This window comes from Colletotrichum fioriniae (assembly GCF_027942845.1).
Source record: "Colletotrichum fioriniae strain IMI 355084 chromosome Unknown scaffold_2, whole genome shotgun sequence".
In the NCBI taxonomy this organism is placed as follows: Eukaryota; Fungi; Ascomycota; class Sordariomycetes; order Glomerellales; family Glomerellaceae; genus Colletotrichum; species Colletotrichum fioriniae.
The window spans coordinates 2,820,498-2,847,025 of NW_027076838.1; the positions used below are offsets into that span (position 1 = coordinate 2,820,498).

At 51.2% G+C, this 26,528-nt stretch overlaps 8 protein-coding genes across 8 annotated transcripts; 3 read left to right on the plus strand and 5 right to left on the minus strand.

Moving 5' to 3' along the window:
- Nucleotides 1-261: 261 nt before the first annotated feature.
- On the plus strand, nt 262-972 carry N0V96_002575 (uncharacterized protein; the record flags this gene model as incomplete). The annotated part of the gene is made up of 2 exons (XM_053187386.2): nt 262-747; nt 820-972. The coding sequence occupies 2 exons, from the start codon at nt 262-264 to the stop codon at nt 970-972; spliced, it is 639 nt and encodes a 212-aa protein (XP_053054890.2).
- A 4,083-nt stretch (nt 973-5,055) lies between these two features.
- N0V96_002576 (uncharacterized protein) lies at nt 5,056-5,670 on the plus strand (the record flags this gene model as incomplete). Its single annotated transcript, XM_053187385.2, has 2 exons — nt 5,056-5,245; nt 5,303-5,670. The coding sequence occupies 2 exons, from the start codon at nt 5,056-5,058 to the stop codon at nt 5,668-5,670; spliced, it is 558 nt and encodes a 185-aa protein (XP_053054889.1).
- Nucleotides 5,671-5,922: 252 nt separating this feature from the next.
- N0V96_002577 (uncharacterized protein) lies at nt 5,923-8,069 on the minus strand (the record flags this gene model as incomplete). The annotated part of the gene is made up of 3 exons (XM_065756560.1): nt 5,923-6,855; nt 6,905-7,350; nt 7,676-8,069. The coding sequence occupies 3 exons, from the start codon at nt 8,067-8,069 to the stop codon at nt 5,923-5,925; spliced, it is 1,773 nt and encodes a 590-aa protein (XP_065614929.1).
- Nucleotides 8,070-8,900: 831 nt separating this feature from the next.
- N0V96_002578 (uncharacterized protein) lies at nt 8,901-11,183 on the minus strand (the record flags this gene model as incomplete). The annotated part of the gene is made up of 3 exons (XM_053187383.2): nt 8,901-9,535; nt 9,590-10,604; nt 10,659-11,183. 3 exons carry the CDS (start codon nt 11,181-11,183, stop codon nt 8,901-8,903), a joined length of 2,175 nt encoding a protein of 724 aa, XP_053054887.1.
- A 4,198-nt stretch (nt 11,184-15,381) lies between these two features.
- N0V96_002579 (uncharacterized protein) lies at nt 15,382-17,022 on the plus strand (the record flags this gene model as incomplete). The annotated part of the gene is made up of 4 exons (XM_065756561.1): nt 15,382-15,691; nt 15,873-16,127; nt 16,265-16,626; nt 16,858-17,022. The coding sequence occupies 4 exons, from the start codon at nt 15,382-15,384 to the stop codon at nt 17,020-17,022; spliced, it is 1,092 nt and encodes a 363-aa protein (XP_065614930.1).
- A 128-nt stretch (nt 17,023-17,150) lies between these two features.
- Nucleotides 17,151-17,702, minus strand: N0V96_002580 (uncharacterized protein; the record flags this gene model as incomplete). Its single annotated transcript, XM_065756562.1, has 1 exon — nt 17,151-17,702. One exon carries the CDS (start codon nt 17,700-17,702, stop codon nt 17,151-17,153), a length of 552 nt encoding a protein of 183 aa, XP_065614931.1.
- A 968-nt stretch (nt 17,703-18,670) lies between these two features.
- Nucleotides 18,671-23,487, minus strand: SNQ2_1 (ATP-binding cassette transporter snq2; the record flags this gene model as incomplete). Its single annotated transcript, XM_065756563.1, has 8 exons — nt 18,671-19,216; nt 19,274-19,660; nt 19,717-20,303; nt 20,362-21,044; nt 21,098-21,383; nt 21,444-22,219; nt 22,278-22,590; nt 22,644-23,487. The coding sequence occupies 8 exons, from the start codon at nt 23,485-23,487 to the stop codon at nt 18,671-18,673; spliced, it is 4,422 nt and encodes a 1,473-aa protein (XP_065614932.1).
- Nucleotides 23,488-25,626: 2,139 nt separating this feature from the next.
- N0V96_002582 (uncharacterized protein) lies at nt 25,627-26,280 on the minus strand (the record flags this gene model as incomplete). The annotated part of the gene is made up of 1 exon (XM_053187379.1): nt 25,627-26,280. One exon carries the CDS (start codon nt 26,278-26,280, stop codon nt 25,627-25,629), a length of 654 nt encoding a protein of 217 aa, XP_053054883.1.
- Nucleotides 26,281-26,528: the final 248 nt, after the last annotated feature.

A 26,528-nucleotide genomic window follows, 5' to 3' on the forward strand; every position in this document is an offset into this window, starting at 1 on the left:
TCTTCGGCGCCCTCGGACGAAGTATGTTCGCCTAATCGTTTGAGATGACGACGCGATGGAAACTTGGTGTAAGTGGCCGTTTCCGAATTCACTCGGAAGGTTGGGCTATATAATTTGATCGAAGAAACTCTCAATTCTGGCTTTTGGACCATCAACTCAATCTCTTCCAGTTCATCAAGTCCTACTACTAAAGGCTCTTCACTCTCTACATTCTTTATACTTTATTACTTCCATCACTTAGATCACTAAACACTATTCAAGATGCGTTACACTCAGCTTCTCCTCTCTCTCTTTCTCCTCTTCACCTTCGTCATTGCTCTGCCTGCGCCGGCGCCGGTAGAAGCCGTCGCCGCGCAAGACGCCGCCGACAAGAACAAGAATAAGAATAATAACAACAACAACGGAAACAAGGGCACCAAGACGAAGACCAACAACAACGGCAACACCAACAAGGGCCAGACTACCAAGGCCACGAAGAACGGCACCGGTGGAAACACCAAGCCTACCGCTGACGAATGCGCAGCTGCCAAGAAGCTCGCTACTGGTATCGACAAGAACATCTCCATCCAGAAGCAAGAGCAGAAGGATGTCGCTGCCGTCAAGAAGGCTGTTCAGTCTGGAAACAAGGCTCAGTTTGACCAGGCTAAGACCAAGCTCGTCGCCACCGTCAAGTCCGGAGCGGATGTTCGCGCCGAGAACCAGAAGATCGCTCCCAAGGGTAACGCTGCGATTCCGGGTCTGAAGAAGGTATGTCTTGAAGTCGCATTCTCTTTTCGCAGAGAGGTGGTAAATCAACAGGATTCTAACATATTATTACAGGTCCAAAATGCGCAGGCTACCGAATTGAAGCAGGCTCAGGGTCTCAAGGGCAACAACGCCGATCTGGATACCATCGCCCAGATGGAGAAGGAGTTCTCTGGAGGTATCGACCAGAACCAGCAGAACAAGAAGGACGCTCTTAAGGGCTGCTAAGCATCTCACGACTGAAAAGAGCTAAGGGCTAGGGGATATGTTGCACGCCACTAAGCAGACTGAAGTTGACCTGGAGCGATGGATAGCGTTGTATATGAAGGATTCTCAGTATATATATAACGAATGAAGCCGGTTGAGTACACTTCAACTTTACCGCGTGGGTTAGCACCGAGATAGGAACATTCATGGCCGACACATCTGAACTAGCCACAAAAGTCTCATTCTCCTGCCAATATCTTAAACGTGACCTGATGCTGACTCAACTTGTTCACTCAGCGGCTCCTCTACTTGGTGGTTTTGAAGGCTGTTAGCTTGAGGATGTTAGTTTGGGTGCTACAAATCAATATCATGCTACGAAGGCCAAAAGTCTTTAGTAGGTTGCCGTAGCTTTGAGGTCTCTAACACGATAAGACTTTGAGTTGCATGGCGTGACCAAAGGCTGTATCGCTGTACTTGGGGAGAGGGTAAACCCCGGGAATTGCAAAGCTTTTGACGGAGGTCTTCCAAAACTTTTAGCACATCTTTGGCTTCTTACAGTTTCTTCCTAGAGCTTTTCGAACAGAGTTAATGCGGCATCGTTGAGGTACACCTTCGACGCAAGTGGAGGCGATTCTGGGCTCCGCGGTATCGCTGGGGGTAGCATAACTCACAGCTAACGCCGCCGTGGCCTCTAGAATTGTCTAGCACAGTCGACCTCCAATGAATGGTTCTTCCGTAATGCCGCATCACTTACTAGAAGGCTGACTTGCCGTAACGCTTGCCAGCCCCGAAGCAGAATCTGCAGCGTGTAGCTGCTCTTATAGATGCGAGTCCTCAAGCTTCTATGTTCAAGATCAGCTAACGGTAGGTTACTTCCCAAAGAATCTTAATGTAACTTAAAATATGGACGATAGATTGCAGCAGATGATAATTCGAAAGCTTTTTCGAGAGCCAATGACGAAGAAGAAAATCAACATATCAGGGCGTGACGTCTTGAAGTATTTCTACTTCGACGATGGTCAGAATCAAGTTCGGTTGCCAAGCAGACAATTCAAAACAAAGACTCAATGAGATTCTGTCCAAGATCGAGAAAACAAGTTTCCTCCCTAGGGAACAAGGGTTATTCATGAGGCGAGTGCTTACCAGGAAATTAGTGAACCCAATACATGGCAGAACGAATATGCATACGCCGGAGGAAGATATGAGAGTAACAATTTCGATTTAAATGGAGCATTTTATAGCTGGATTACTGATCAGCAACTCATGGCTTTGTCTCATCAGACGTCGAAACTGAAAGTTGACATTAGCTTTAGCCGTCAGGTTAATCAGATAAATCTGGGTCGAACGAGATGGGCATAGTTCTTTTCTCTCTTTTTCTTTCTTCTCACAACGAAGTATTGGAAACAGTATTGAAAAATGGATCATCAGTGTGGATCTCAAAAGCATAAATAAATAATTTCTCGCTACTTAATCAGGCGAATTGCTTGAGTTTGGAAATCGGCCCTTTGAGAAATGGATTGATTAGTGAGCGACGTCTGGCGACTCTTAAAGTGAGTCAAGACTTCCGCATTGAATCTGCGTCTGAAGCGAGTATGGTGACGTTTCAGGGCGAAAACTGCAGCTTGCCGTTCCGCAGGCAGCTCTGAGTTGTGGCTTGGCCGTGTGGGAGACTGCAAGTGACCATTCTCGCAACTCAAGATAGCAAAACGTATCGTGAAAGTGTCGGGAGCCGGGATCGTGACTTTGTTCCATTCATACTAGGCTTAGTGAATCAACCAGCAAAGCTAGCTTGTTGGAGCCAATCTTACCTCATGCATAGGGAATTAAGGACCTAAAGCTCGGAAACATGTAACGTCGAACCAACCTGATGAATTTATCGCGAAGATGACCTTCACACCCAGCAAAAACAATATCGATAACTTCAAAATCGATGCTTACCTGCACCAACTCATCGAACGCTGCGCTGTAATACTATGAGTCTCTCTTTCATTGGCGTGAGGGTTACTACTCCGCTTCCATAGGCCTAGGCAGGCAGAGAACCTTTGCCTACATCACACATCATCATCAAAGTTTTTCATCATCTAGTATTGAAACCAAGGGGTTAACATGTGAACAATCATAATTCTCAGTTTTGTGTCTTGAAGAACCTTCCACCTGAGCCTGAAATGCGACTGGTTCAGACGCACTGGCGCCTCGCTGAGCGTCATCAACAGGAATGCCCTCACACCGTTGAGATAATCTCCCGTCTTGTTTGACTCGACGAAAGCCGTCCAATGTCTGCAATATCTCGTACTCTATAGGTATACGAAATAATGCCGCGCGCGAGAACTCTCAAATCAGATTGAGGAAGCCTGGAAACAAACCAGCGCAGATTATCTACTTGCCGTGTTCCCGAAGAAACAATGCTATCATCAGTCAGGGTCAACAAGCTTCGCCGGATCGCCTAGTTACCGTCTGTTCAGGGTGCCAAGTGCCGTGTTCCTGAAAGACAGCTCGGGCAGTTGCGGGCGGGAACGAACCCTCTTCTCTATCGGATGGACGTTGCGAAGAGAGCCATGGCTGTCTTGTCGGTGCACTCATCAATAATCAAGGCCCTCCTCTCCCCTCATTTTTGCGAGATTCCGCCGAAACGTACCACTTCTCTGCACTCCACTCAAAAAAGTCCGCAATAGCAGCCGTGCCTTGAAGTGGGCGATAGTTGCGGGCAAAGTCCACTAATTAGGCTTTTTAACTCGGTTTCTTGCGAGCCTAACTGGGTTGCGAGGGGGACGGTCTGCTGTCAATGCCGAAAAAGGGGGCATTCCAGTTTCCCTGAGGAGTCATGTTTCTCTTTGGCTTTTGCTGATGCTCAAGGGAGGCTGGTCATGTCAGCGGGGGTCTGGAAGGACTTTGTCCTCCCCTCACGTTAGAATTTCTCGCCTGCCAACTCTGACGCTCAGGAGTTTGCAACTTGGCGCAGTCCGGCAGTCGCAGTTTGGTAGGTGAGTGATCGCCTCCTCATAACGTAACATTCCTGGCTGGTAATCTGCTTAAGATAGCCTTATGACTCGCAGATCTCTCACGTAGGAAGTTGTAGACGACTTGGCGTTGCTTGAGATCTAGGGCCGGTGGGCAAGGGGTTGTGCTTCGTAGCGCACCGAGAATAAAGACCCCGGCCGCCGAGCCGGAGATCTCGTCCTCAACTAGTGGCCAAATTGCTCAAGACTCTGGGGGCGCCGCCGTGGCGCGCCGTGGCGTTCCGGAGCACCGGTTCAGTCACACCCACCATCCCGATCTTTCGCGGTTCCAACATCCAAACTGACGGCTTGGCACTGCAACCAGCGCTGGTGTCGCCCTGATTATGATGGCTCGATGACTCGAGAATAACCCAAATTCCCAAATCGCTCTTTGCTCGAACTCTGCACGAAGTGCCGGTTCTCGCGTTCCTCTGAGATTAAAGTCTTGTTCCCTTTGAGCTTCTCGCTTTCTTGCTGCACGAACGCCCGAACCCCCAGACAGGGTTTGTCGCAGGTTTCGCGAGTTGTGACCACGTCCACAACCGTCCGCACCGGAAGCAGAGCGGCTCAAGAACTTGCGACGTTTCACCCGCGTGGATCCCACCAAGCTTGTCTTGCTTTCGTGCCTGAAGAGCCTCAAGAATCCATGTTTCGCTCCAGGGATCACCCTCGGGGTGCCATTTACGAGAGCAACTTGCAGTTGGTCGTGTGCAAAGAGAAGAACGGGGTACCACGTTAGCTCCCGTGGTTCCGGCCAACGGTTAGCTTCTGCAGGCCGCAAGGATTATGGGAGGCTGGCTTGGAAGCTATGATCGCCGGGCCATCAGCGTCGGATCATTGACATCTCTCTGTCAGCGACAAGGATCACATCGTCGACGGGCTGAGGCCGAGTTGTGGTATTTGTAGTCGCAAGGCCGCACATCTGGCCCTGACGCTGCTTCGTCCGGTCTCTGCTCGCCTTGTCTCATCATTCAAATCATCGTGCTGGTCACTCGTTTCTTTCAGTCTTGTCTAATTCAAACACTGTCCTTTCTTCATAAACCGCCAGACAATCTGCACTTCCGCTTTCACAGGCCGATAAACAAACATCCCAAGTAATCACTTCAAGATGCGCGCTTCAATCACTGCCGCCACGGCACTGCTCGCCGCTTTGGTCTCTGCTCATGGCAACATCGTCTCGCCTCCTGCCCGTGGTGTTGGCGCCGCAATGGCTGCAGCGTGTGGACAAGCGAACGTGAAGGCAGTGACGGCCGATCCCACCATTCCTCTGGAAGACTTCACCAACCCTCCTGCAACATGTAAGCAAGCCTCTGGTCCAAGAGCGAATGATCCAAGTTGCTAACACTATACCCAAGGCCAACTTGATCTTTGCAGGGGAGCGAAGTTCGAGGACAACAAGGCCAATGTCCAGACCTTCAAGGCTGGACAGGTCGTCAACATGAAGGCCGAGATCCCGATCCCCCACGAGGGCCCCATGAACGTCTCCATCGTCGACACCGCAACCAACAAGGTCATCGGACAACCTCTCATCGTCTTCGACAGCTACGCCGACGAGAACCTCGCGGCACTGCCCAAGAACAACACCGACTTTGACATTACCATGCCCTCCAACCTGCCCGCGGGCACCTGCGCTCAGGCTGGCCAGTGCGTCGTTCAATGGTTCTGGGTTGGCACTGCGGCGAAGCAGACATACGAGAGTTGTGTAGACTTTGTTATGGCTTGAGCGGTTAGAGTATTGTCGCCTAGTTATAGAGCAATGGGAGGACTTTTGAGCGCGTTTGAGCACGTAGATCAGCGTTGCATCCCTGTGAATGCTGCGCCATTTTGAAGAGCTTTTTCTTACTACAATTTAATTCTTCATGACAAGGAATGCGAGACAACCTACTTCCCCTTAATGTAACAAAGATTTGTGGCACCATTGTTGTGCGTGATGGCTTTGTCATGGACGATGAGTCGTTCAAGTTCAAGTATGACATCAAGATGTCCAATCCCCAAGTAGTAGGTCGAGCGGCATGCTTTCCATGAAGTCTATGGAAGACTCGTTGAGCAGCATCCGCAGACTTGGGTCCGCAGCATCGTCGTCAAAAGCCGGTTGACTTTCACTGTAGAAAGCAAAGTCATTCTCACTCGGCAGATCAGCAAAGTTCTGGGTCGGCGCGACAAAGTGGGATGCCGTCGTTCTCGCTTCAGCCTCATCTCCCATCTCAGGAACCACGGTTTGGAAGTAGGCCTGATCCAATCCCAAATCCAACTGAGGTAGAAACTCGAACTGGCTGTGGATGCGATCGAGCATCTCCAGACATCGTTTCGCCGATCTGCTCTTCTGCGCCAAGGTCTTTAAGCAGAGGCGCGATTTGGAGACTGAGTGCTGCCATGCAAGCCTGTCGGTTTGGTCCGTGGAAGTGGCTTTGGTGAGATAGTTTGCTTCCAGGACTAGTGTTGCCTGGAATAGAAAGTATGTCGCGTACCACACGATTCCCTGGTGTAGAGAGATTTCATTGGCCATGCAGAAAGTAGCAATATCATGGACGCTTTGCATAGCGACGTTCAGGCACTTCTCTTCCGCATTCACTTTGGTGGGCAGGTAGCTGTGGTGTTGCTGACTGCCTCGCCAGAGAAGAATGCGAAGGTTCTGCTCTTTCCAGAGCACGACCGCTCGAGGCGCCCGGAACCACGATGGGCAGTCGGTCTGGGTGAAATATGCAGGCAAAGCTTGGTGCCAGCAAATCAGGTCTCGATCCATTGTTTCGGCGACTCTGTATTCGACCTTTGTCCCGGCGGTCTTTGCTAGTAGAAACTCATGATACACAGCATCAGCAATCTTGGCTAGCTTTGCTTGAGCGATAATTGCTGAGTAGGTCGTCGGGTAATCGACTGGTGGTGGTACCGGTGCCTTAAGTGGTAGTTCCTAAAAGGAACTTAGCGAACCGGAATAAAAAGATAGAAAGGCAACATACCTTATCGTCGATATTTCGAGGAACGCGGGTATCTATGAAATCTTCTGACATCGCGGGTGGCCTTCCGGTGGTGATGTTGAACCCACTCTCGAAACAGTAAATGGTCCAGAAGAGCTGCCGTCGCCGCTCATGTCCCAGAGTGTCCTCTAACCCCGGGGGTTCACGATGAAGACCTAGACCTAACGCCATTCTGTACGCTAAGCCGCTAAAGTTGTAGCCAGTATTAGTCCTATCTCTCTTCTGTAGGTAGTTGCTCATAAGCAAAAAGGCCTGAACTGTCTCGATTGTGCCGGACTCAAGCATCTGAAGAGACAGACTGGACCGTGCTGCGCTGTAGTAGCTCGACTGCAGATGCTCTGATTCGGTGCTAGAGAGCCAGTGGCCGATGGCCAAAACCATCTGATAGACGACGCGCCATGGCGAGTCCGTGAGCCGTTGACGACGCCCTGCGTCAACCCTTTCTCTGAAAATTCGCTCGTGGAGAACCGGGTAGGAAGTGTTGTAAAGTAGGAAGTAGGCATCGATCAACCGACCAGCGATGTATGACGATGGCAGATCGAAAGGTTCAGGTACCGCAAGCCCGGCTGAACTAGACGATCTACGTTGTCTTTTACGATGCGGCGTGTGGTGCTGAGTAGCTGGATGCGCGACGTGAATCACAGAGTCGATCTCCCCAAGCAACTGGGAACCGGAACTGCTCCCTGAAAGTTGACGTCAGGCATCGCTCATCGGTCAACTGTCTTCCGCAGGCCAATCTGGAACATGGCTTACCTAAGTAACCAGAGTCGTGGGTTGGCAGCATGGCCATTCCGTCATTCTCGTGGGTTGAAGATTTGAATTCTGGCGACAGCGATCCCTCGTGCCATTCATAGCTGTGGGGGGTGACTTCATCCGAGTCCCCCGGCGGAGAATGTAACGAGCCGCCGCCGCCATCATCTTCATGCCCTACTGAGTCCTGCTGAACCTGTGTCTCTTCAAAGGCTGAGTTGATGTCGAGCTCCGGGTTCAGTGACTTGATGAGACCCTGGAGCTGCTTGCACCTAAGCTCGGCGGCGTCGAGGTTCTTCCGGGTCAGAGGCGTCCGATCAGGGGGCTTCTCAAAGCTGCACGTCTTGCCCGTTTTGGCGCAGTATGAACATGGGTCGTTGGCTGCGCTGCCTCTCATGCATCGGCTTTTGCGCTTCTGGCAGTTGACGCAGGCCCGGACGGTGGTTGGGTTGGAACATCGGCGGATAGAGTCCGGCATGTTTCGCTCTTCAACATAAGGTCCCTGTCATGAATGATTCGACTCGTGTGGAACGCCGGGGATCAGAAAGCCGTAATAGAGCTCAAATACGGGTCTTTCTCTCAGCACGATTCTCTCAAGACTGCGTGTGCCATTATGGCTCTCTTTAGAGAGGTTTGAGGTATCGTTCAACTAGTAGTCTCCTCATTAGAGAAGTTGTCAAGCCACGAACTTTTGATGTACCCCTCAAGTTGTCCTCGGAGCACAGTCGCCCGATGTACGCCACTCAAAAGCCACAATTGCGGGGAGCTGGGTGGGGAGCACAGCTTGCTTCACAGACCACCTCAAGAGAGACAGACATTAATACCATGAGTTTTGATAATTGCCCGTCTATATCAGCAGAGTGCTTTCATCTCTTAATACCATGATTCGCCGATATTGCCCGTGAACTGCAGGAAGTGGGCGAACATCATTGCGTAGATTCGAAAATGTCAGTTGTTAGACTCGCCGAAGTGCGACCCAAATCTGGCATACTTCCTGGTCACGATTCTTATACCAAACTAGCAGGGTGACGATGGGAAACGATTGAGGCGAAAGTGGGCAGCGTGTTTGAGAGATTATTTCACATTAATATTAATTATTGCTTGATGTTTAAAGTCTAGGCCCAAGATTCTAAGAAAATTGAAAGAGACCACCCCTTATCACTAAACGCTGCGCCATTTCTCTAATGTTAAGATGTGAACCCATAAGCATGGTAGATGCTTAATTCGCTTATGCAGGGATAATGATCAAATCAATGATAGTGCAGTAGCTGAGAGGTGCAGTCGCGCCGGTGAAGGCGTAGATGTGCTGGCCAGAGCCCGTGTTGCCGTCGCCAACCTTGCTCGCTTGGCGGATACAGAACTGGTAGGCCTTGCCATTGGAGTTCATGAAGACCTGAGAGTTGCCGTTGGCGAGAGTGGTGTAGGAGAAGATCTTCATAGCGTTGTTCTTGTCGTTGGACCAGTAGAGCAAGCTGTAAGTGGACGAGGTGGAGATGTAGTAGTAGGCGTTGTGGGTGACAGAGTACAGGCTGCCGTCTGCGGCCACGATGAAGGTCTCACGGCTGCCCTGCTTGTACCAGTTGTCGGTCATGTGGGTGGCATCGTCAGACAGAGCGTACTGGGAGTTGGGGTTGACGATGGGGTTGAGGCTGAGGTAGCCGATGGTACCAGTAGGAGCGCTGGCGGCAACGTTGATAGTGGTAGTAGAAGTGACAGTCTGGACGACGATGACGGTGCTGGTGGCTGCCGTGGTGGTGCTGGAAGCCGCGCCGGTGGTGATAGTCTGGACGGTGGTAGCGGAGGCGGTCATGGTGCTGGTAACGGGGGTGGCGAGCAGGGAGCAAGCGGAAGAGACGACATCGGCTGAAGATGGCAATTAGTATCATGCTATGTGAGAAAGAGGAGAATGAGACATACCAGAGAATCCGGCCAGACCAGCGGGAGTACCATCGCGGCGAGCCTTTCTGCGAGAGCTGGTGGTGTTGGTGGAAGGAGTGACATCGGGAAGGGCAACGACATCGACGAAGTTTCCATCGTCATCCTTGGTACCGTTGACGAGAGGCTCATCGCGTGCCCAGAGACCACGTCTGACCTTGATGGAGTGGTCAAGGGGAGTGGGGTCATCGTGGAGGCAAGTAGTGGTGGGGCGGGGAGGCAGGTCACGCTTAAGCTGCTTGGTAACGGCAACCAGCTGGGTAGTGGTGCTGTAAGAAGTGGTCAAGGGAGTGACAGTCGAGATGACGGTGGTGGCAGGGACGGTAGAGAAGTCAGTCTCGGTGGCGGTGGTGACCGGGGTCGTGTAGCCGAGGAGAGAAGAGCAGTAAGGCTGAAGGCTGGAAGTGACAATGGCGGAGCTGGCACTGGCGACGGCGCAAGGAATTCTGGGCTTGCCGGCGTCCGTGGCGTTGGTGTAGGAGAAGCTGTAAGAGATGGTATAGTGGTCACTGCCGCGCCACTGGCCGTTGTTGGTGGCATAGCTGTTGTCCCAGGACTTGGAGTACAAGGAGCAGTACTGTCCCTCGGGAACTCCATTCTTCAAGACGAAGAAGGTGTTGAAGAACTGGCAAGTCTGAGCGGGGGCGTTTGCGGGAGGATGAGCAACGTTGTACTCGGACTGAGCGGTACAGGCAGCTGCGCAGAGCTTAGGATCGAAGGGGCCATCGGTGAAGATTTTGGAACCCAAGAAAGTGTCGTATCCAGCGCAGTCGAGGGGAGCGTTGATGGAGTTATCTCCCAAGTAGACGGCGGAGCTGTACCCGGCCTGATCATCGGCGCGCTGGGCAACGTAGCCGTTGGATCCAGCAATCACAACCTCGAACTGGTTGCGCCATTGGCCGCGGTTGTTGGCGGTGTTCTCGTAGACGGGACCACCCCAGAAGACACACTTGATGACATTGGTGCTAGCGGGGTTGGGGCAGGCATCGGCGGGTTCCTGGATAAAGTTAGAGTCTGGTCACTTATGTTGGTCAAGAGGGTTAAGACTTACAATAGAGGGATCACGCTCGAAGTAGATGTTGAAAGCAACACAGCCGTTGATGGCATCGCACTTGGAAGCGCAAGCCTGAGTGTCGTAGCTAGTGAGGGTAGTGTAACCCATGTAGCCATAGGCACTGCTGGATCCCTGCAGGTTCTTGAAGGTGTTGAAGTAACCAGAGGGAGTAGCAGCATTGTTGGCAGCCGCCGCGAGGTCAGCGTCGCTCAGGAAAGCGGCCGAAGTATCGGGGTTCGAGACGGGGCCGTATCCGACGGGCTGCGGCTCGCAAGCGGAGCGTTCGACGAGGCGCTTCTTCTCCGACTTGACAGGCGCAGTCTCCTGGGGAAGCGGGCTGGCCTTGACCTCGGCGACGACGCTGGCGGCAGCAGCGTTGGCATCGTAGGGAACGACGGTCGGGGAAGCACCAACAGGGACGGTGGTCTGAGGCGGCTCAGGGGCATCGTCAATGACCTGCCAGACAAGGTCTTGGGCCTTGGCGAGCGCGACAAAGGCGCCGATGATAGGAGCAGAGCGCATTTTGAATGATCTCTGTCGAACTGAAGAAGTCGATCGAAAGAAGGAGCTTTCAAGGATCGGAGCTCAAGGTGTAAAAAGAGTGAAGAGGAGCGAAGATGCTTGAGTTGACTGGTGAGATATTTCGTCAATAATGGCGGATATCTCAGTTCCTTATGTATTCATCCCACGATGCCTCCGACCTCGTAGTCTAGCCAATGCTTTTTGCTTTCCCGTTCGCTAATACCGCACATGCGACGACAACAGCAGTGCTCGGCTCTCTCCACGACTCGCTTCATCTTCACGATGTATGCAATAGTGTTGATGCTGAAAGCTCATTTCCACATCACGCGGCCGGCAAGAAGCGGTGGAGGACTAGGTCCGGAGCTGGACCACGGAGCTGTACCATGGGATTGGGAATGGTGGCCGTGTGCTGTTCGCTCTAAAAGCCCATGTCCCCCTGTTAGACAGCATTTCCAGACTGTTGGTAACAGATTCTGGACCCTTTACGCCGCACAGATGGCTGTATTGGGCTTGAGTTGCTGGTGTTCCCGGGTCAGGTCGACGACAGATCCACGTGGGTTGAGCGTGGAGCCGCCTTGCCCGTTGCCAGATTGAGGGATTCAGCTCGCAACGGGAGTTGTAGCTGAGAGTCCACGGACCCAAAACAGCAGATTTTAGCTGGTTCAACCCCTCGTGCCTTGTGGAGATCCCCAGCTTGCGTAAGAGTCTGGACTCGAATATGCAGGGGTCAACAGCAGGGGGTAAAAGGCGGCTGACGATCAATAGTCCAGCAAAGTGGTGAGAGACCGCTTGTTGACCTATGAAGTTGCTTCGGCAGATGAAAAAACTTGAGGGACTGTCCCTGACTTTTCTGCATCGTAAGGCGCTAAGCGAGTAGACGCCATGCCTTTGACATGTTAGTCCTACGGTGTTACCGACGAAACGGAAGACGAGGGCGTTTTACTCCTATCGCATGTCGCCAATCAATCTATTGAGTAGCTAAGACCAAAATAAGCTTCCTGGGAAACCCAAAAAGATGGGAAAGTAATTATCGATGTGGTTCCACACAAGTGGATGCCGGGGAGTAGTCTGGAACAAAGGACTGCACAGCATAACACGCCCACGGCCCAGGAAACATTGCGCCTTTTTCTCTTTCGGATCTTCTCATGAGTATTCGGGGGCATCCAAATTTTCCGGTGCTCCTCCACTAGATTGGCACTCACATGAGCTGATCAAGTGTACTTCAGCTTCGGATACATCACTGTGTAAGCCACCAGCTTCACTACTATTAGAATGCAAGCCAAGAGTTGGTCTGTAGGAAAGAAACACCTCAAAGTATCACAGGAAATGTTTTAATATTGAGCATTGACAGGGTATTTCGGGTCTTGCTCTTCCATCATCCCTTATCTATCACATGTACAGACTTGCTACATTTTAGATCTCATATGCAATGTAGTTTGAATATGAGTGAGAACTTTGCTCAAGACTGGGTTGTTGCGACGATGAAGCAGGAATCATGTATCACTATCATCACAGCACTTGCCACTCGACCCGTAATCTGAGTGCGAGGAAGCGAAAAAGTAGAAGTGAAGTTATCATGAGGTCTAGAAATGGCAAGGTCCGCGCCGATCGTGGCGCCGGCTTGCACTAGACTGCCGCGAAAGCGAGTACGGAAGAAAATTTGCCGATCTCGACTCTGATTGCACAGATGATGAGTCAATGCCAGGTACTAGCGCCATTAGCGGTAGTCCGGTTGAGCACTTGTGCCCAAGTAGGATTGGGTCCAAGTGTTCCTGGCTTCATGGGCTTGAGGGCGTCGCCATCTTCGGGAGGCCGCGCGGTCGCTTCCGTCACATCCGCTTCCACAAACGCCATGTTGAACTCGCTTACCTCCGCCTGTGGCCTCCTGAACGGTTTTGCGGCGTTTTTTCACTGAAGATTGAAAGACTCTGATCTCGCTTCACCTACATCTACGAGGGAAACCAGACAATATGTGTCACTATCGCTCGTACACATGTAGGAACGCGAAAGATTCCAAAGACAAGCACCAGGACGACCCGATTTGCTGCCTCGCCCTTACTTACCTTCGCTCCTTGGTTTTGACACATTTTTCTGTTGTCTTCAAGTGCACGAGCCCTGATAGAACGCCGAGCTCGGCACCCACTCCCGTCCTTCGCCGTTTCGAATTGGCAGCCTAGAATCTCGTGGCTTGAACTGTCAAGCCACAACGCCTGATGTATAACGCAATGAGGAATAGACGCAATTCCATCGGCAGGGGCGACGATATTGTGGCTTGCTGTCAAAGTGCTAACCCAGAGAGACTATGAAGTGCGACGGACAAAAGCCTCCAGTCTGTTATACAGTACCGCGCGGATCGATCGGCATCTTGATGACGAAAAATTAATCCAAAATAGGTAATTTTTTCATAAATAACATAACGTTCGAAAAGGGGCAGTGCGCACAACATTGATAACAGCGAATTTCTGGGTCCCGTGCCTCATGCCCAAAGTTGTGAAGTTGTGCTGTGGCTTCGGCTCGAGGGCAGCATCAGATGATGAGGCGCTCAGGGGGCGGCAATGAGATAATTGCATCGAATTCCCCATATCAGAGGCAATGGAACAAGCAAATCTTTGCGCCCTCGAAGTTGAGTCATTCCTTGTGACAAAGGACTTCCGTTTTGAAAGACTAGAAAGTCATGGTAGACTATCCTCTAATAATTACCAAGCCTTCTGTCATCTAGTTGAATAGAAAAATTCAATACCGGAAAGATGCTCAATCAAAGCCATGCCTCTATGTTATTGGCCCAATTAAGGGGGTTGAATTAGACGTGAAAAGAAACTTGCACTGCCTTCTCCCCCCACCATGCCTTCTTCATTCTATCTAACATTTGTATGATTCAAATATTCGTAACGTTCATTGTAGATCAGCGGTAGAAGAACTTGGGGTCGGCTTCAATGTTCAGTCTGTTAGATTTGAAGATCACCTACCTAAGCTTCACACATCCGGGACCAAAGGCATTGGAAGGGAGCTCGATGATACCAGACTTTCCGCCTACAGTATCCCCATCTTTGACTGCTAGACCAAAGGGGCATCTTTGCAGAGGCTCCTCCCAGAGTAGCTGAGCGCAATTTGCATATATGGAAGTTATCGGTAACATGTTGTCTTTGAATATCACCAACGCCGTTCATAGAAATCGTCACACTGGAAACAGAGTCCTAAGTTGATTGAAAGTTATTTTGCTCAAGTTTTACGTTGTATCGAACATGTGTAACTCTCATTTAAGCGGACGACAAATCGAGACTGCGGCAACTACCGCTCGCATTGCGAAGTCCGAAGACTGAGCTGTGGCACAAATACCTCATGACATTGAGACCAGGATATTCAACTCAAAGCGGGGTGAAATTTGGTCTTTCTCGGACGTTGGTGGAAGGATCTCGTCTGATGTTGATGAGGAAAGCACGTCGGGCAGAACAACGCCGACGAACTACAAGTTGGAGTCATCTGATGAAGGCATCCTCGCTACCTCCACCTTCGGAGCACAGCGCCCCGATAACAAGATTCAGGCTTTCGGCACCGTGGTAGCATCCACTTTCCCCAGACCCAGGAGAGTTTAACGTGGGTCGTCTGGGGGGAATTCTCCGATGATGCGTCTTTATGTATAATAGTGTTCCTCTTCTTCCCATCGGAGGGGCGATCATCTACGTGGTTCGTCCCAGCTCTTTGCTCGTGCAGCTGTAGGTCTTGAACTCTTGTTTCTAGAATACTCGGACTTCTGCTTCTATCCCTCGGATACCATAATCGACATGGAGATCTCATACGGCGCAGCTGGTAATACGGCTCAAATCACCGGCTTGAATTACAAAGGTTACTGAACAGCATTCCTAGGCTATAAAGGCCTCATCCACGAGCCATACATTTTCTTTCTCGCATGTTTCGCAAGCATCGGTGGTGTGTTATTTGGGTGAGTTCCAAAGTGTACTCCTGGGCCTTTTGAGAGACAACTTGAAGTGTGTGACTTATCAAGACTCCTTCAGCTACGATCAAGGCGTAATCAGCGGCGTTCTGGTGATGAACAATTTTGTCAGTTAGCTTTCGACCCCTTTGCAGCCCGTGGGTCTCAGTAGCCTGACTTCTATCCTTACAGGCCAAGCAATTCCCAAGCCTTTCCGAAGATGCGACTCTCCAAGGGTGGATGGTGGCAGTACTCACACTTGGAGCAATGGTTGGCGCTTTGGTAAATGGCCCGATTGCTGATGCCCTATCTCGTCGCTGGACTATTCTCCTCGCCAACGTCATCTTCCTCGTAGGCTCGATCATCCAAGCCGCGTCGATCAACGTTCCTATGATTTTTATTGGGCGCTTCATTGCCGGATTGTCGATTGGTCAGTTGTCCATGGTTGTTCCTCTGTACCTGAGCGAGCTTGCGCCGCCAAACCTCCGAGGGAGTCTTGTCGCGCTGCAGCAGCTTGGCATCACAGTGGGAATCATGATTGCTTTCTGGCTAGATTATGGGACCCAGCATATCGGAGGTACAGGTGACGGTCAGTCTCCTGCAGCTTGGAGACTCCCACTCGCTCTCCAATGCGTGCCTTCGATAATACTTGGTTCTGGAACCTTCTTTTTGCCATTCAGCCCGCGTTGGCTTTTGATGAAAGGTATGGATGATTCAAACCTTAGGCCATTGGCTTTCTTCTTACGTTCAACTACTAGATCGCGAGGAAGATGCGCTTGCCACCCTCGTCCGAATCCGGCGTGTCCCACCAACAGACGCTCGGCTTAAGCTCGAGTTGACAGAGATCAAGGTCGCAGCCCGATTTGATATCGAGACAACCGCCGAACTGTATCCTGGCGTCACTTCACGCCTAAAACTTACCTTGGACAGATACAAGTCACTATTCGTTGTTCGGCACCTCAATCGCCGTTTAGTGATTGCCTGCCTGCTTCAACTGATACAGCAATTTACCGGTATGTCCTACATTCAAGCTGCTTGATTGTATCCAAAGTCAAGCGGTGATTCCAGCGTCTTCTCAGCGAATGACTAACAACACGGTAAGGCATTAACGCCATCATCTATTATTCGCCGACAATTTTTAGGAACATAGGGCTTTCAGGCAACTCCGTAGATCTACTAGCAACTGGCGTCGTCGGTGTCATTAACTTCTTCTCCACCATCCCCGCCATTATGTTCATGGACAGATGGGGGCGGAAGAAAGTCCTCATCATCGGTGGAGTCGGCATGGGAGTGTCTCAACTCATTGTGGGAACTCTCTATGCTGTCTACAAGGACAGCTGGGCAAGTAATAAGTCGGCTGGGTGGGCCGCTGCGTTCTTTGTATGGGCCTACATCGCCAATTTTGCCTTCAGCATCGGATGCGTCAACTGGATTGTGCCTTCGGAGATCTTCCCACCTGGAGTGCGATCCCAAGCAGTTGGTCTTGCGATTGGAACCAATTGGCTGAGCAACGTAAGTCAATACGAGATGTTAATGGTCTTGCATGCACTGCTGACACTCAGAAGTTCATCGTTGCTCTCATCACTCCCCGAATGCTTGAGGCGATCACGTTTGGCACATTTTACTTCTTTCTGGGTAAGTCAGAAACTCCTTGGACCCTCGGGTGCATGAGATAATACCAATATTAACTCGTTAGCTTTCTGTGTAATCCTCGTTATATGGGTCTACTTCTTTGTCCCCGAGACCAAGGGCGTTCGGATCGAAGAGATGGACAAGCTTTTCGGTGGTAATCAGGGAGAGGCAGACATGGTCAGAATGGGAAATATCAGGCAGCAGTTAGGATTGACCCATGGGAATGATTTGAAGAAAGAAATTGATATCGGGGTCAGTGAGGTGGAAAAGGTATGAAGCATCGATGTCTGGTTTAGTCGGTATTCGGCTCGAGCTATGACTGAGCTCCGAAAAATTTGAATTAGTATTAATGTCTGAAGACCGGCTTTTTTGCTTGACTACTTCACATGCATGACCACAAGCATTTAAGAAACCGTACATCCAAACTGCGTGCCTAGAGGATAGCAGTTTCGAGAGGAATCTAGGTGTGTCTTTGCCTTGATCGTGCGTTCCATCATGAGCCAAATGATTACCGGTAACACTCCTCCTGGAGTAGGCACGACGACAAGATTGTTAATGTCGTGCACCCCAGGATCCAAGTCACCCATTTTGGTCTTCACATCAAAACCGAGGTCAACCACCAGCTTAACTCCCGATCCAATCATGCTCGGTTTGATTGACCCGCCCTCGTTCTGTTCCGTCATGATAACGAAGTGGCGCTTGAAATCCTTGGAATCGATGTCGGCCAGTGTACCATTGATCACTTCGAGGATTTCGATGTGGGGCAGATGGCGTGTTAAGTCCGCCTTGAAGCCTGGCGTGATGATGTTGGTGCCCCCCACCAGTACGATGGTCAGGTCGAGCATCCAGGCCTTGTGGTAAGCGTCGAGCAGCCGTCTCAGAGCATCCGCTGCAATATTGGTTGCGTATCCCTTTGCATATTCCTCAATGTGCTTCTTGGTGTGTATGCTGCCCATTATTTCGTGTTCCACGAGATGGTGTGGTAGAGGTCGCTGAATTAGGATGCCATGGGTGGTTTCGTCTTCATTCAATTCCGCAATTTTGTCGAGCGTCTCATCGGCCGACGCGTCAGGCGGAAGTCGGTGTGATGTATATCGAATACCAGCCTAAGTAGCTCAATGTGAGTTAATTCCTCTCACTTCATAGTAGGTAGAGTGATGTGTGTACCTTGGCAGCCACCTCGGCTTTGATCTGCAGGTACTCTTTCGCGTCGCTACCAGTGTCGAAGTATATTACCCCTAGCGTTGGTTCGATGCCATCCCGCGATCGATGTCGGTAGCACCATCGCTCTATGTTCGCCGACACAGGCAGGCCTTTGAGAAGAGAAGCACCTGGGACATGTTCGAAAGTAGGCTGAGGCTCGTGCTTCTCATCAATGATGGCATCCCCTCCAAGTGTGCTCAATGACATGACGAATCGCGATGCACTCCAATCAGAGGCACAGACAGACGCAGAAACAGAGAACCAGCTACGAACCCAAGCTCCGGTGATGACCTGCGTCAGAGGCGACAGCCCGATTTTGATATCCTGCAAGACGCGTCGAGCATGGGGGTAGGTTGCCTGGCGCGACGGGCCGCGGTGCTAAATGAATGTCTCAGAATCCCGACTGAAGACGTCGATCTCGGTCTGCAACAAGCCGCAACAGCTAGCGCCGGGGGGGATGTGTCACACGGGAACATCCAAAATTTTCATTCGTTTGTCGCTTTCGGGGAACAATCCTCGAGCCATTCTGCGGCAAGCCTATGTGGAGTATGTGTTGCTCTGGCTGTGCTGGATGCCAGACAAGCAAGTCTCGATTGGGGCATATTGTGCGAAGAAAATGGGTACCCCAAGCGGCGAAGGATTGGGTCTTACTGTTACACACATGGTTTACGCAGTCGCGATGTTCAATTGAGTCTACCTACTCTATGTCTATCCATCCAGTTCACGCCTTGGTACTCTCGGTGCTACTCTGCTTGCCACGCCCAAAGACCTTGCTCAGAATCTTTGAGCACCACTTCGTCACCGTCGCTATCCCAAAAGACCACCCCCGGATTCTAACAGTGTAAACAAAGAAGTACACCAGAGCCCAATTAGCAATGGCAAAGGCAATCAAGATGCCAAAAGCAGGCCACTTATCGCTGTTGTGGACGTTGAGCGTCTGCATGTACTCGCCGCCGTTGTTGTACGGACAGTAGCCGCAATTGGACGTTGCGTTAAGGTCCTCTAGGTAGCCCGTCATCGCGACCTCATTAACGAACCGATCAGCGTATTGGCCACACGTTGAGCCTGGAGGCGGATTGAACCTGGCGAGCTCTGCAGAGCTGCACTGCACGACTGCCGGCGGAAGGACGGCTGAGAGGACGCCTCGGCTGAACCAGGTTGTTGGGTTGATGTAGTACATCCAGTATTTCCAAAACGATGGCATTGACGCATAAGGCACCAGGATGCCGTTGAAGATGGCGATCATGACGAAGAAAAAGGGTAGGATCTATCGATGTCAAAGTTAGAAGAGAACTCTCTGAACGAATTTGGTTCGGTTGCTTACGTTTGACACCGTGGAGTACGATGGCCCGAAGGCGGAAATCCACTGGCCCCAGCTGGATTGGAATAGAGACCAGACAAGAACCATAAGGTAGGTGTAGCCAGAGACAGATGAAGTAGCGGGGAAGCCAACGGGGAAGTACCACAACAGCCAGTAGATTGTGGCAGAGACAATGGCCATAGGGATCTCGCACACGACGTTAGCTGTGCAAAATGCGACCCATCCATACGTGCGACTAGGCAGTTCGCGGTCTTCCCACAGATCTCGGTTCTGGAAGAACTTGATCACGACGCTGTTGACAACGGTGGGAGGTACGAAGAAGATGAGAATAATGGCGCTGAACATGCGATTCTGCATGCCTGCGATGTCGTTCCCGAGCATCCAAAATGTCTACGAGAAAGTTAGCTCCAGTCATGATTCAGGACAGAGCCAGTTGCTAAACTTACGAATCCGTTGAAGATACCCATGATCGTATGCACAAACACTCTGCTATACATGTACTGGGGCTCTCTCCAATGCTGAACAAACATCCTCTTCGTGAGAAGGAGGCACTGGTAAGCAGTCGAGGCCGCAAACTCCGTCTGCGCCGTCGATCTCTCTGGCGGAGCTCGTCTCTCGGCAGTAATTTGATCAATTTCCGCTACAATTGCTTTGTGCTCCTCCGAGTTGCGCCACTCCTCGTTCCAGTCGATGCGCTTGCCGTCCTGGACTGACGGTTGCGATGCCGTCTCGAGGATGAACTCGGCAACGTTGCGGCTCGGGGGGCAATGGAAGCCCCGCTGTGTGAAATAGTCGATGACGACGGACCCGTTGGTGCCGACTGGTCCGAAGTAGAATGTGTTTCCGCCTCGGTTGAGGGCCAAGATCATGTCGAATTGCTCGATGAGGTCGGAGGAGGGCTGGTGGATTGTGCAGATGATGGCTTGGCCGGCGTTGCATAGCTTTCGGAGGAATCGGACGATGGAGAATGCAGATTGGCTGTCGAGACCACTCGTGGGCTCATCAAGGAAGAGAAGCAGACTAGGTTTAGCAGCTAAACGTATGTCAGTTGAAATTTGTGGACGGAGGACTTTTTCAGATGGAATGCTTACCCAGTTCAACCCCAATCGTGACTCTCTTCCTCTGCTCCACTGTCAAGGAAGATATGATGGCATGCTGCAAATCGCCCAGCTCCAGGAGGTGAATGATTCGATCCACGTATGCAATCTTCTCCTCACGAGGAATCGCGCGTTCTTGTCGAAGTAGCGCAGAGAACTCCAATGCCTCTCTGATCGTGGCGGTCCCTTCGTGGATATCTCTCTGTTCACAGAAACCAGTACCTCTCTGGAACTCGGGCCCCAAACTAGCTCCATTCACAAGCATATCTCCCATAACGACACCAATCCTTTGTCTCTGGGCGATAGTGTTGAGAAGAGTCGTCTTGCCGGCGCCCGAGCTGCCCATCAGCGCGATCATCTTCCCAGGCTTGGCGTATCCGCAGACGCCGTTCAAGAGTTGTCGTTCACCGCTGCCGTAAGGTACCGTGTAGTTGATGTTCTTGAATGTGAAAACACTTTGGCCGTCGCCGATGGGCTCAAATGCCTCTTCAGTCTCTTCTGTAGGGCCGTTCTTCTCGTTGTCCACGGTCTTCCTATCCCGAGGTTTCGCGAAGATCAGGGACTGGGCACTAGATCCCTTGAAGCGAATAGTGTCGACAGCCAGGACAGTCATGGCGAGGAAGAAGACGGTGAAAGCGATCATAATGCCAAAGTTGCGCCATAGGTTCGCTCTCGAGCTACATTATGTCAGTGTGAACTTATTGGGGAGAGAATGGCACGCGAATCTTACTATTGAAACGAAGCCTGCAGATAATCATGACCGCTGACGACGGTACTACTCATGGTTGAGCCAGGAAGACTGCAGCCTTGATAATTGGGATCGGACCCGGGTCCTCGCGGCACAAGCTGAGACTCGCTACATTGCATTTCTCGTCCAAAGAACTCGTTGGCTTGAAGGGCTTCGAATCCGTAGGCTACGGGGTTGATGTAGTAGATCCAGCCGAACCAGATTGCGTCGCTGAGCAAATTTGGTTTGGGGATTACGTATCCCGTCATGATGAACATGATGTTGAGGACTGAGAATAACAGTTAGAACTATCTTCAAGACGGTTAATGAGCCGAAGGAGAAGACCTACCGACTCCAACAAACCGGATAGAATCGTCAACAGTGGATGACAGTGACGCGAACATCCGGTACATGGTCGTTAGGCAAAAGGTAGCTGTGTACACGATGAGTGTGTAGATCCAGAACTTGGAGGCGTCCACGTCGAATTGCGCCAAGAAGTAGACTGGTATGGAAAACAAGAGCGTCATGATGAGGATCAGCGGGAAGTCCAACAGCATTCTCGCAATGACCACAGCAGACGGCCTGTAAAAGGCAAACACTCGCTGCCTCTCGATCGTTGTTCTACCATCAATCGCAGGGACGAGTTCTGCAAACTGAAGCCATCCGATAAAGGCAATGGAGAAGAAAGCCACACCGCCTCTCGCGAAGACTGAAGATGTGTCCTGTCCGGAGCCGTAGAAAAGGGATGAAACGATGAGACTGTTGGCGATGATGATGGCGAGCTTGGTGTAGAATGAGCCCCGGTCACCCCACAGAAGCCATGCCTGGCGCTTGGTACAGGCAGCCACTTGCTTGAAAAACGAGACGGTGTAGATGGAGTCACCGATAACGGTCTTGCTCTTGGCATCCTTGACGGTAGCTGCGAACATGCGATGCTTGTCGTTGTTCGCTGATCTGCTACCTCGTTCGTAATCCTCGACATCTTGGAGGATGCGTTGGTAGTGTTCGCTCTCCAAGAACGCCCGTTCAAGCTCCTCAGATGTTTTGGGAGTTGTCTCTTCTCGCCCGGGCTGGAAGTGGCGGGCATTCTTATCGGCGATGGAAGTGAGAAAGTCGGCGGTAGTTCTGAAGGGCAGTTTTGTTAGCTTGCCGACTTCCCCAGAATAGTTTCACTATCACTCACTGTCTAGGAGGGCATAGGTATCCCAAGTCCTCGAAGTACTTCTTCGCCTCATCACCGGGTCCCTGGAACAGCATGCGTCCGTCATCTATGACAAGAACCTTGTCCATCAACTCGTAGATTGACTCCCCAGCTTGGTAGAGTGTTACGAGGGTCGTCCGTCCGCTAACATCGGTGTAGACGCGAAGTGACTTGGCAAAACTGAGAGCTGTGCTGGCATCGAGTCCTCGGGTAGAGTTGTCCCAGCAAACGACAGATGCTCGTGTGGCTAGCGTCTCAGCCAGACTCACACGTTTTCGCTCTCCTCCAGAAACACCTGAAAAGAGTTAATGAGGCTGGCTCCAGGCTGTAAAGATTTGAACTACACACCTCGAATGTGTTCGTCGCCGACCAACGTGTTCTTGGTGTGATCAATTCCAAACATTTGAAGAAGCGAATCGAGAATCAGCGGGATCGTCCATTGCTCTCTTTTCCGAGTCTTTGTCTTCAAGGCGAACCATAGAGTCTGCCAGACTGTAAGGGAGGGGAAATGCCGATCGTCCTCTTCGCAGTAGACGACCTCGCCTCGGTATCGCTGCAGTTGATCTTCGGCCGGAATAACGCCATAATGTACCTCCCCATCAACCTTGGCGTATTCGTCCCTGTGGTTAGCGATAGCTTTGAGAAAAGTCGAACACCCGGAACCCGGTCGCCCGAGAACCAGCATAATCTCCCCGTGCCGCACCGTTCCTGTCATATTTCTAATGAGGTCGACAGTTGGCTCTTTGTGAATCTTCAGCTTGGGGAAGATGCCAGTAATGAAGTGGTAAAAGTCCGGTCCGAAAGTGTTGACCAGATCCCGGGGAAACGTCGTGACCTGCTTCGTCGATGACTCGATGCCCTTTACTGTCAAATTCTTGAAAGAAACACCTAGTCTCTTTGCCGGTCCGCCGCTAGGTGTGCGCATGTCCATGATCCCCCTCCTGAGAAAGTCGGGCAGGTCGAAAGTGTCATTGCCTGATAGACTGGGTGCGATTGTCGAGTCGCTCTCTCCTCCGACATCGCCATGGTGTTCTGAAGGCTTCCGTTGATATGCAGTAGAGTGGCGGTGTTGAATCGTGCTCAACTCCTTCTCAAGATCGTGATACTCCTCCAGCGCGGCGTTTACTGAGATTTCGCCTGCCGCATTCTCTCCCCAGCGGCCGTCTTCCTCTGGTCTCGTGGCCGCCGCCATACTGTTGTTGTTGTTGTTGTTGTCGAAATAGGAAACGAGACAGACAGGGGTATCTCTGTGAGTACAAAAGTCTATTGGTCAAGTTAACGGCGCCGCGACTCGATCAGGTACGTCAATGTGGTGGTTTAAGAAATCTGGAAGAGATGAAGAATGCAATATATCAACAGCAGCAATGGCAGAAGGCTTGGACGTCAAGCTCAAGAGGCTTTGAGGTGTACCAGCTAGCATACAAATAAACGTATCGAGTGCACCCTGTCTATTATGTCAAGTCTTTGAAGGCTAAGGTAGACTCCGCATGATGTAGCCCACCGGCCGGCAACGTTGCGATTAGCGTCCTCAACATGCACTCCACGGAGGAAAATTTGTAATCCGCGACGGTCCGCCAGCATTCGCAGCAAGGGGTTTGAATCAGAATAGGGCATGCAGGGCTCACCCAAAGAGGGTTGTATCAACTCTGTGGAGTAGATCAAATTTCATCTGCTCCGTGGGAAACATTTATGACCAACGCCGAGAGTGAAAGAGTCGATGGCACCCTTATCTCGGGGGGTGAGGAGACCCCACGCATAGTTTGCCATGATGACATACAGGCTCAACATCAATTTTCAAGCCAACGGGGGCTTGCATGTGCTTTTGTGCCGGCAACTCATACAAGCGCCCATTATTAATCCCCAAAAGGCCAAGCTCTCTTTTTTTCACCAAAGACGGAATCCAAATTCCTCTGGGGGTGGGGCCGGGTTTTCTTTCGACTTTCGCCGGGGCGTCTCTAGCGTGGTGGCGGATCCCGCTCCCAGTATTACACAGCATGCTGTTTGTGCCGATGTTTGAAGCACGACGCGGAGTTAGGAGGGATGGCGTTTCCCATGACTCGATTGACTCTCCAACTCGGCCATTGGCCGTTAGGATCTGTCTTCTTCTCTCTGTTATAACCGTTATTTCCCTAGTTTTGATGTTGTCTCACTACAATAGTAGCGACCAGCAAATACTTCTCTGGCGTCATTGCCGCCCCATGTTACAATATGTGATGCAGATATCTCTTTTTACATCTGACTGAACATTATTCGCAGGAGATGACGACTAGATTTATTGCTTGGACCGAAACACCTGAAGAGTTCTCTGTTTCATGAACAAACTCCGAACGAACAGACAACTTCCAGAATTCTTTGCAGTCCAGACTAACAACTCGACACGATCCACTCAACTGCAGCTTGCTGACGCGCCCCACATGTTGCGGTCCAAGCTGATCGACGAGCCGAGAACGTGTGTTGCTTGTGTCGCAGCACAGGGCAGCTGGCCGAAAATCTCACGCATATCTCGCATCTTAATAAGGAGGGACCAACGAGAAAAAGAAACTATATGACGGGAGCCGCCTTGACAGGCGGTGTGAAGCAGGGTCTTGGATGTGCGAAGTGTCACTGATTCTCGTCTGCATCTAGGGAATCTTCCTAGATCCTCTCGATTGAGTTCAACAACCCCTCACTGTCACTTCAGCCAGAGTTTTGGGAACTTCTGCCGATACTCCGCGCCTAGGTTGCCATTCTGGGATATGGCTTGTGAAAGCTCTGATTCGAAGTGAAGCCGAGATGCATGCGTCATTCTCTCAGTACTTTTACTACCCAAAGAATGCGCTTCAGTCGACGAGTGCAATTAACATTGAACGCATACTTGCATGCGTTCAGGTAGCACGGCAGAGGGCCTCTGTGACTCATTCAACTTTGGCTGCGGCAAAGGGCCCAGGGGAGGATCACAGACAAAATTGGTAAGTGACAACACCAGGAACCCTGGTGACCTGGAGATAAGCGGCATGCGGTTAAGTTGCTAAAATCCGGTGAGCCGGCCCCACTCTTCGGGGACAAGTCCGGAGCTGAACACGGCTGAGGTTCGGCGGATCTCCGAGAAGATAACAGAATTTGTTCATGTCCTACGGCTCCTCTCTGCTGCTGATTAGACCTGAATTTTAACGAAATTAGTGGCATTTGAGCTTGAGTCTCATTAACACCAGAATATCCTTCGGCCAAAATTCGCAAAAGTGCCATAGAAACATTCCTACCCACCTGCGCCTTTCTCGTTATCTCCAGCCAAATGTTCGGTCGCCTTTGAGCTGCTCAAGGAAAATCCCATTCTTAACGTTGCCATTTATAGCTAGTTACTTTCATTGCGGAAATCCATTCCCAAGATATCTCCAATGTCTTCGGGAACTGGGAATACCTTCTCAGTCGGAACCAGGCCTAGGGCCACCAGCTCATCATCACCGACATCAGGCCGCTCGTCCAAGACTCTTTTCAACTGCCGCGCCATGGCCGTCACATCCTCAATTCCAACAATTCCTTCAGCAACCCAAACACCGCAGATACTAGCAGGGATCCCAATCTGAATACTCCGATACGGAAGCTTCTCCAACCGCACATCACGTTCTGGGTCCCATTGGACGCGCACCCGCCCGTCGCCCTTATCCAAATCGCTGCCGTGGGTTAAAGCGCTTTGTCGAAGAAGGTCGACGAAACCGGCGTGGGTCATTTTGATCGCCAAGATGCGCTCCTGGCCGCGATCTTTGTATGAATAGCCTGCGCGGTACAGCATCCACGCCCAGCTTGGTTTGATCCAGGTCATGCGGGTAAGTTTGAAGTTTGGGGATGCGTCGAGTTTTTGAGCAGCGACAGCTGCCTCCGCAATGGCAGCGTTGTAGGCTTGGTAGACCGTGATGGTATCGTCATCGAAATGGGCCCTGATCTGTCTGGAAGGAGTTGCTGTCCCGGGAGCCTGGCCTCTGCGTTGTGTTTGAATGGTAGGAGCCATCTTCAACTCACTTGACGATGTTTCTGTTGTATATGAATGGTCTGGAAGAAATCCAGAGTCGAGGTCGGCGAAGATGTCGACGGATAGATCGCAGCTTTTCTGATATTCAGCGCAGGCTCAGCGCAGGCTCAGCGCCACGACGCCACAAGGCGGCAGCCAGTGAGTCACGCCGATCCAAGAAGCATCAACCTCACCAGCGACCACGCTCTCGGAATCAAAACTCAACAGATTGAGCACGACGAACAACT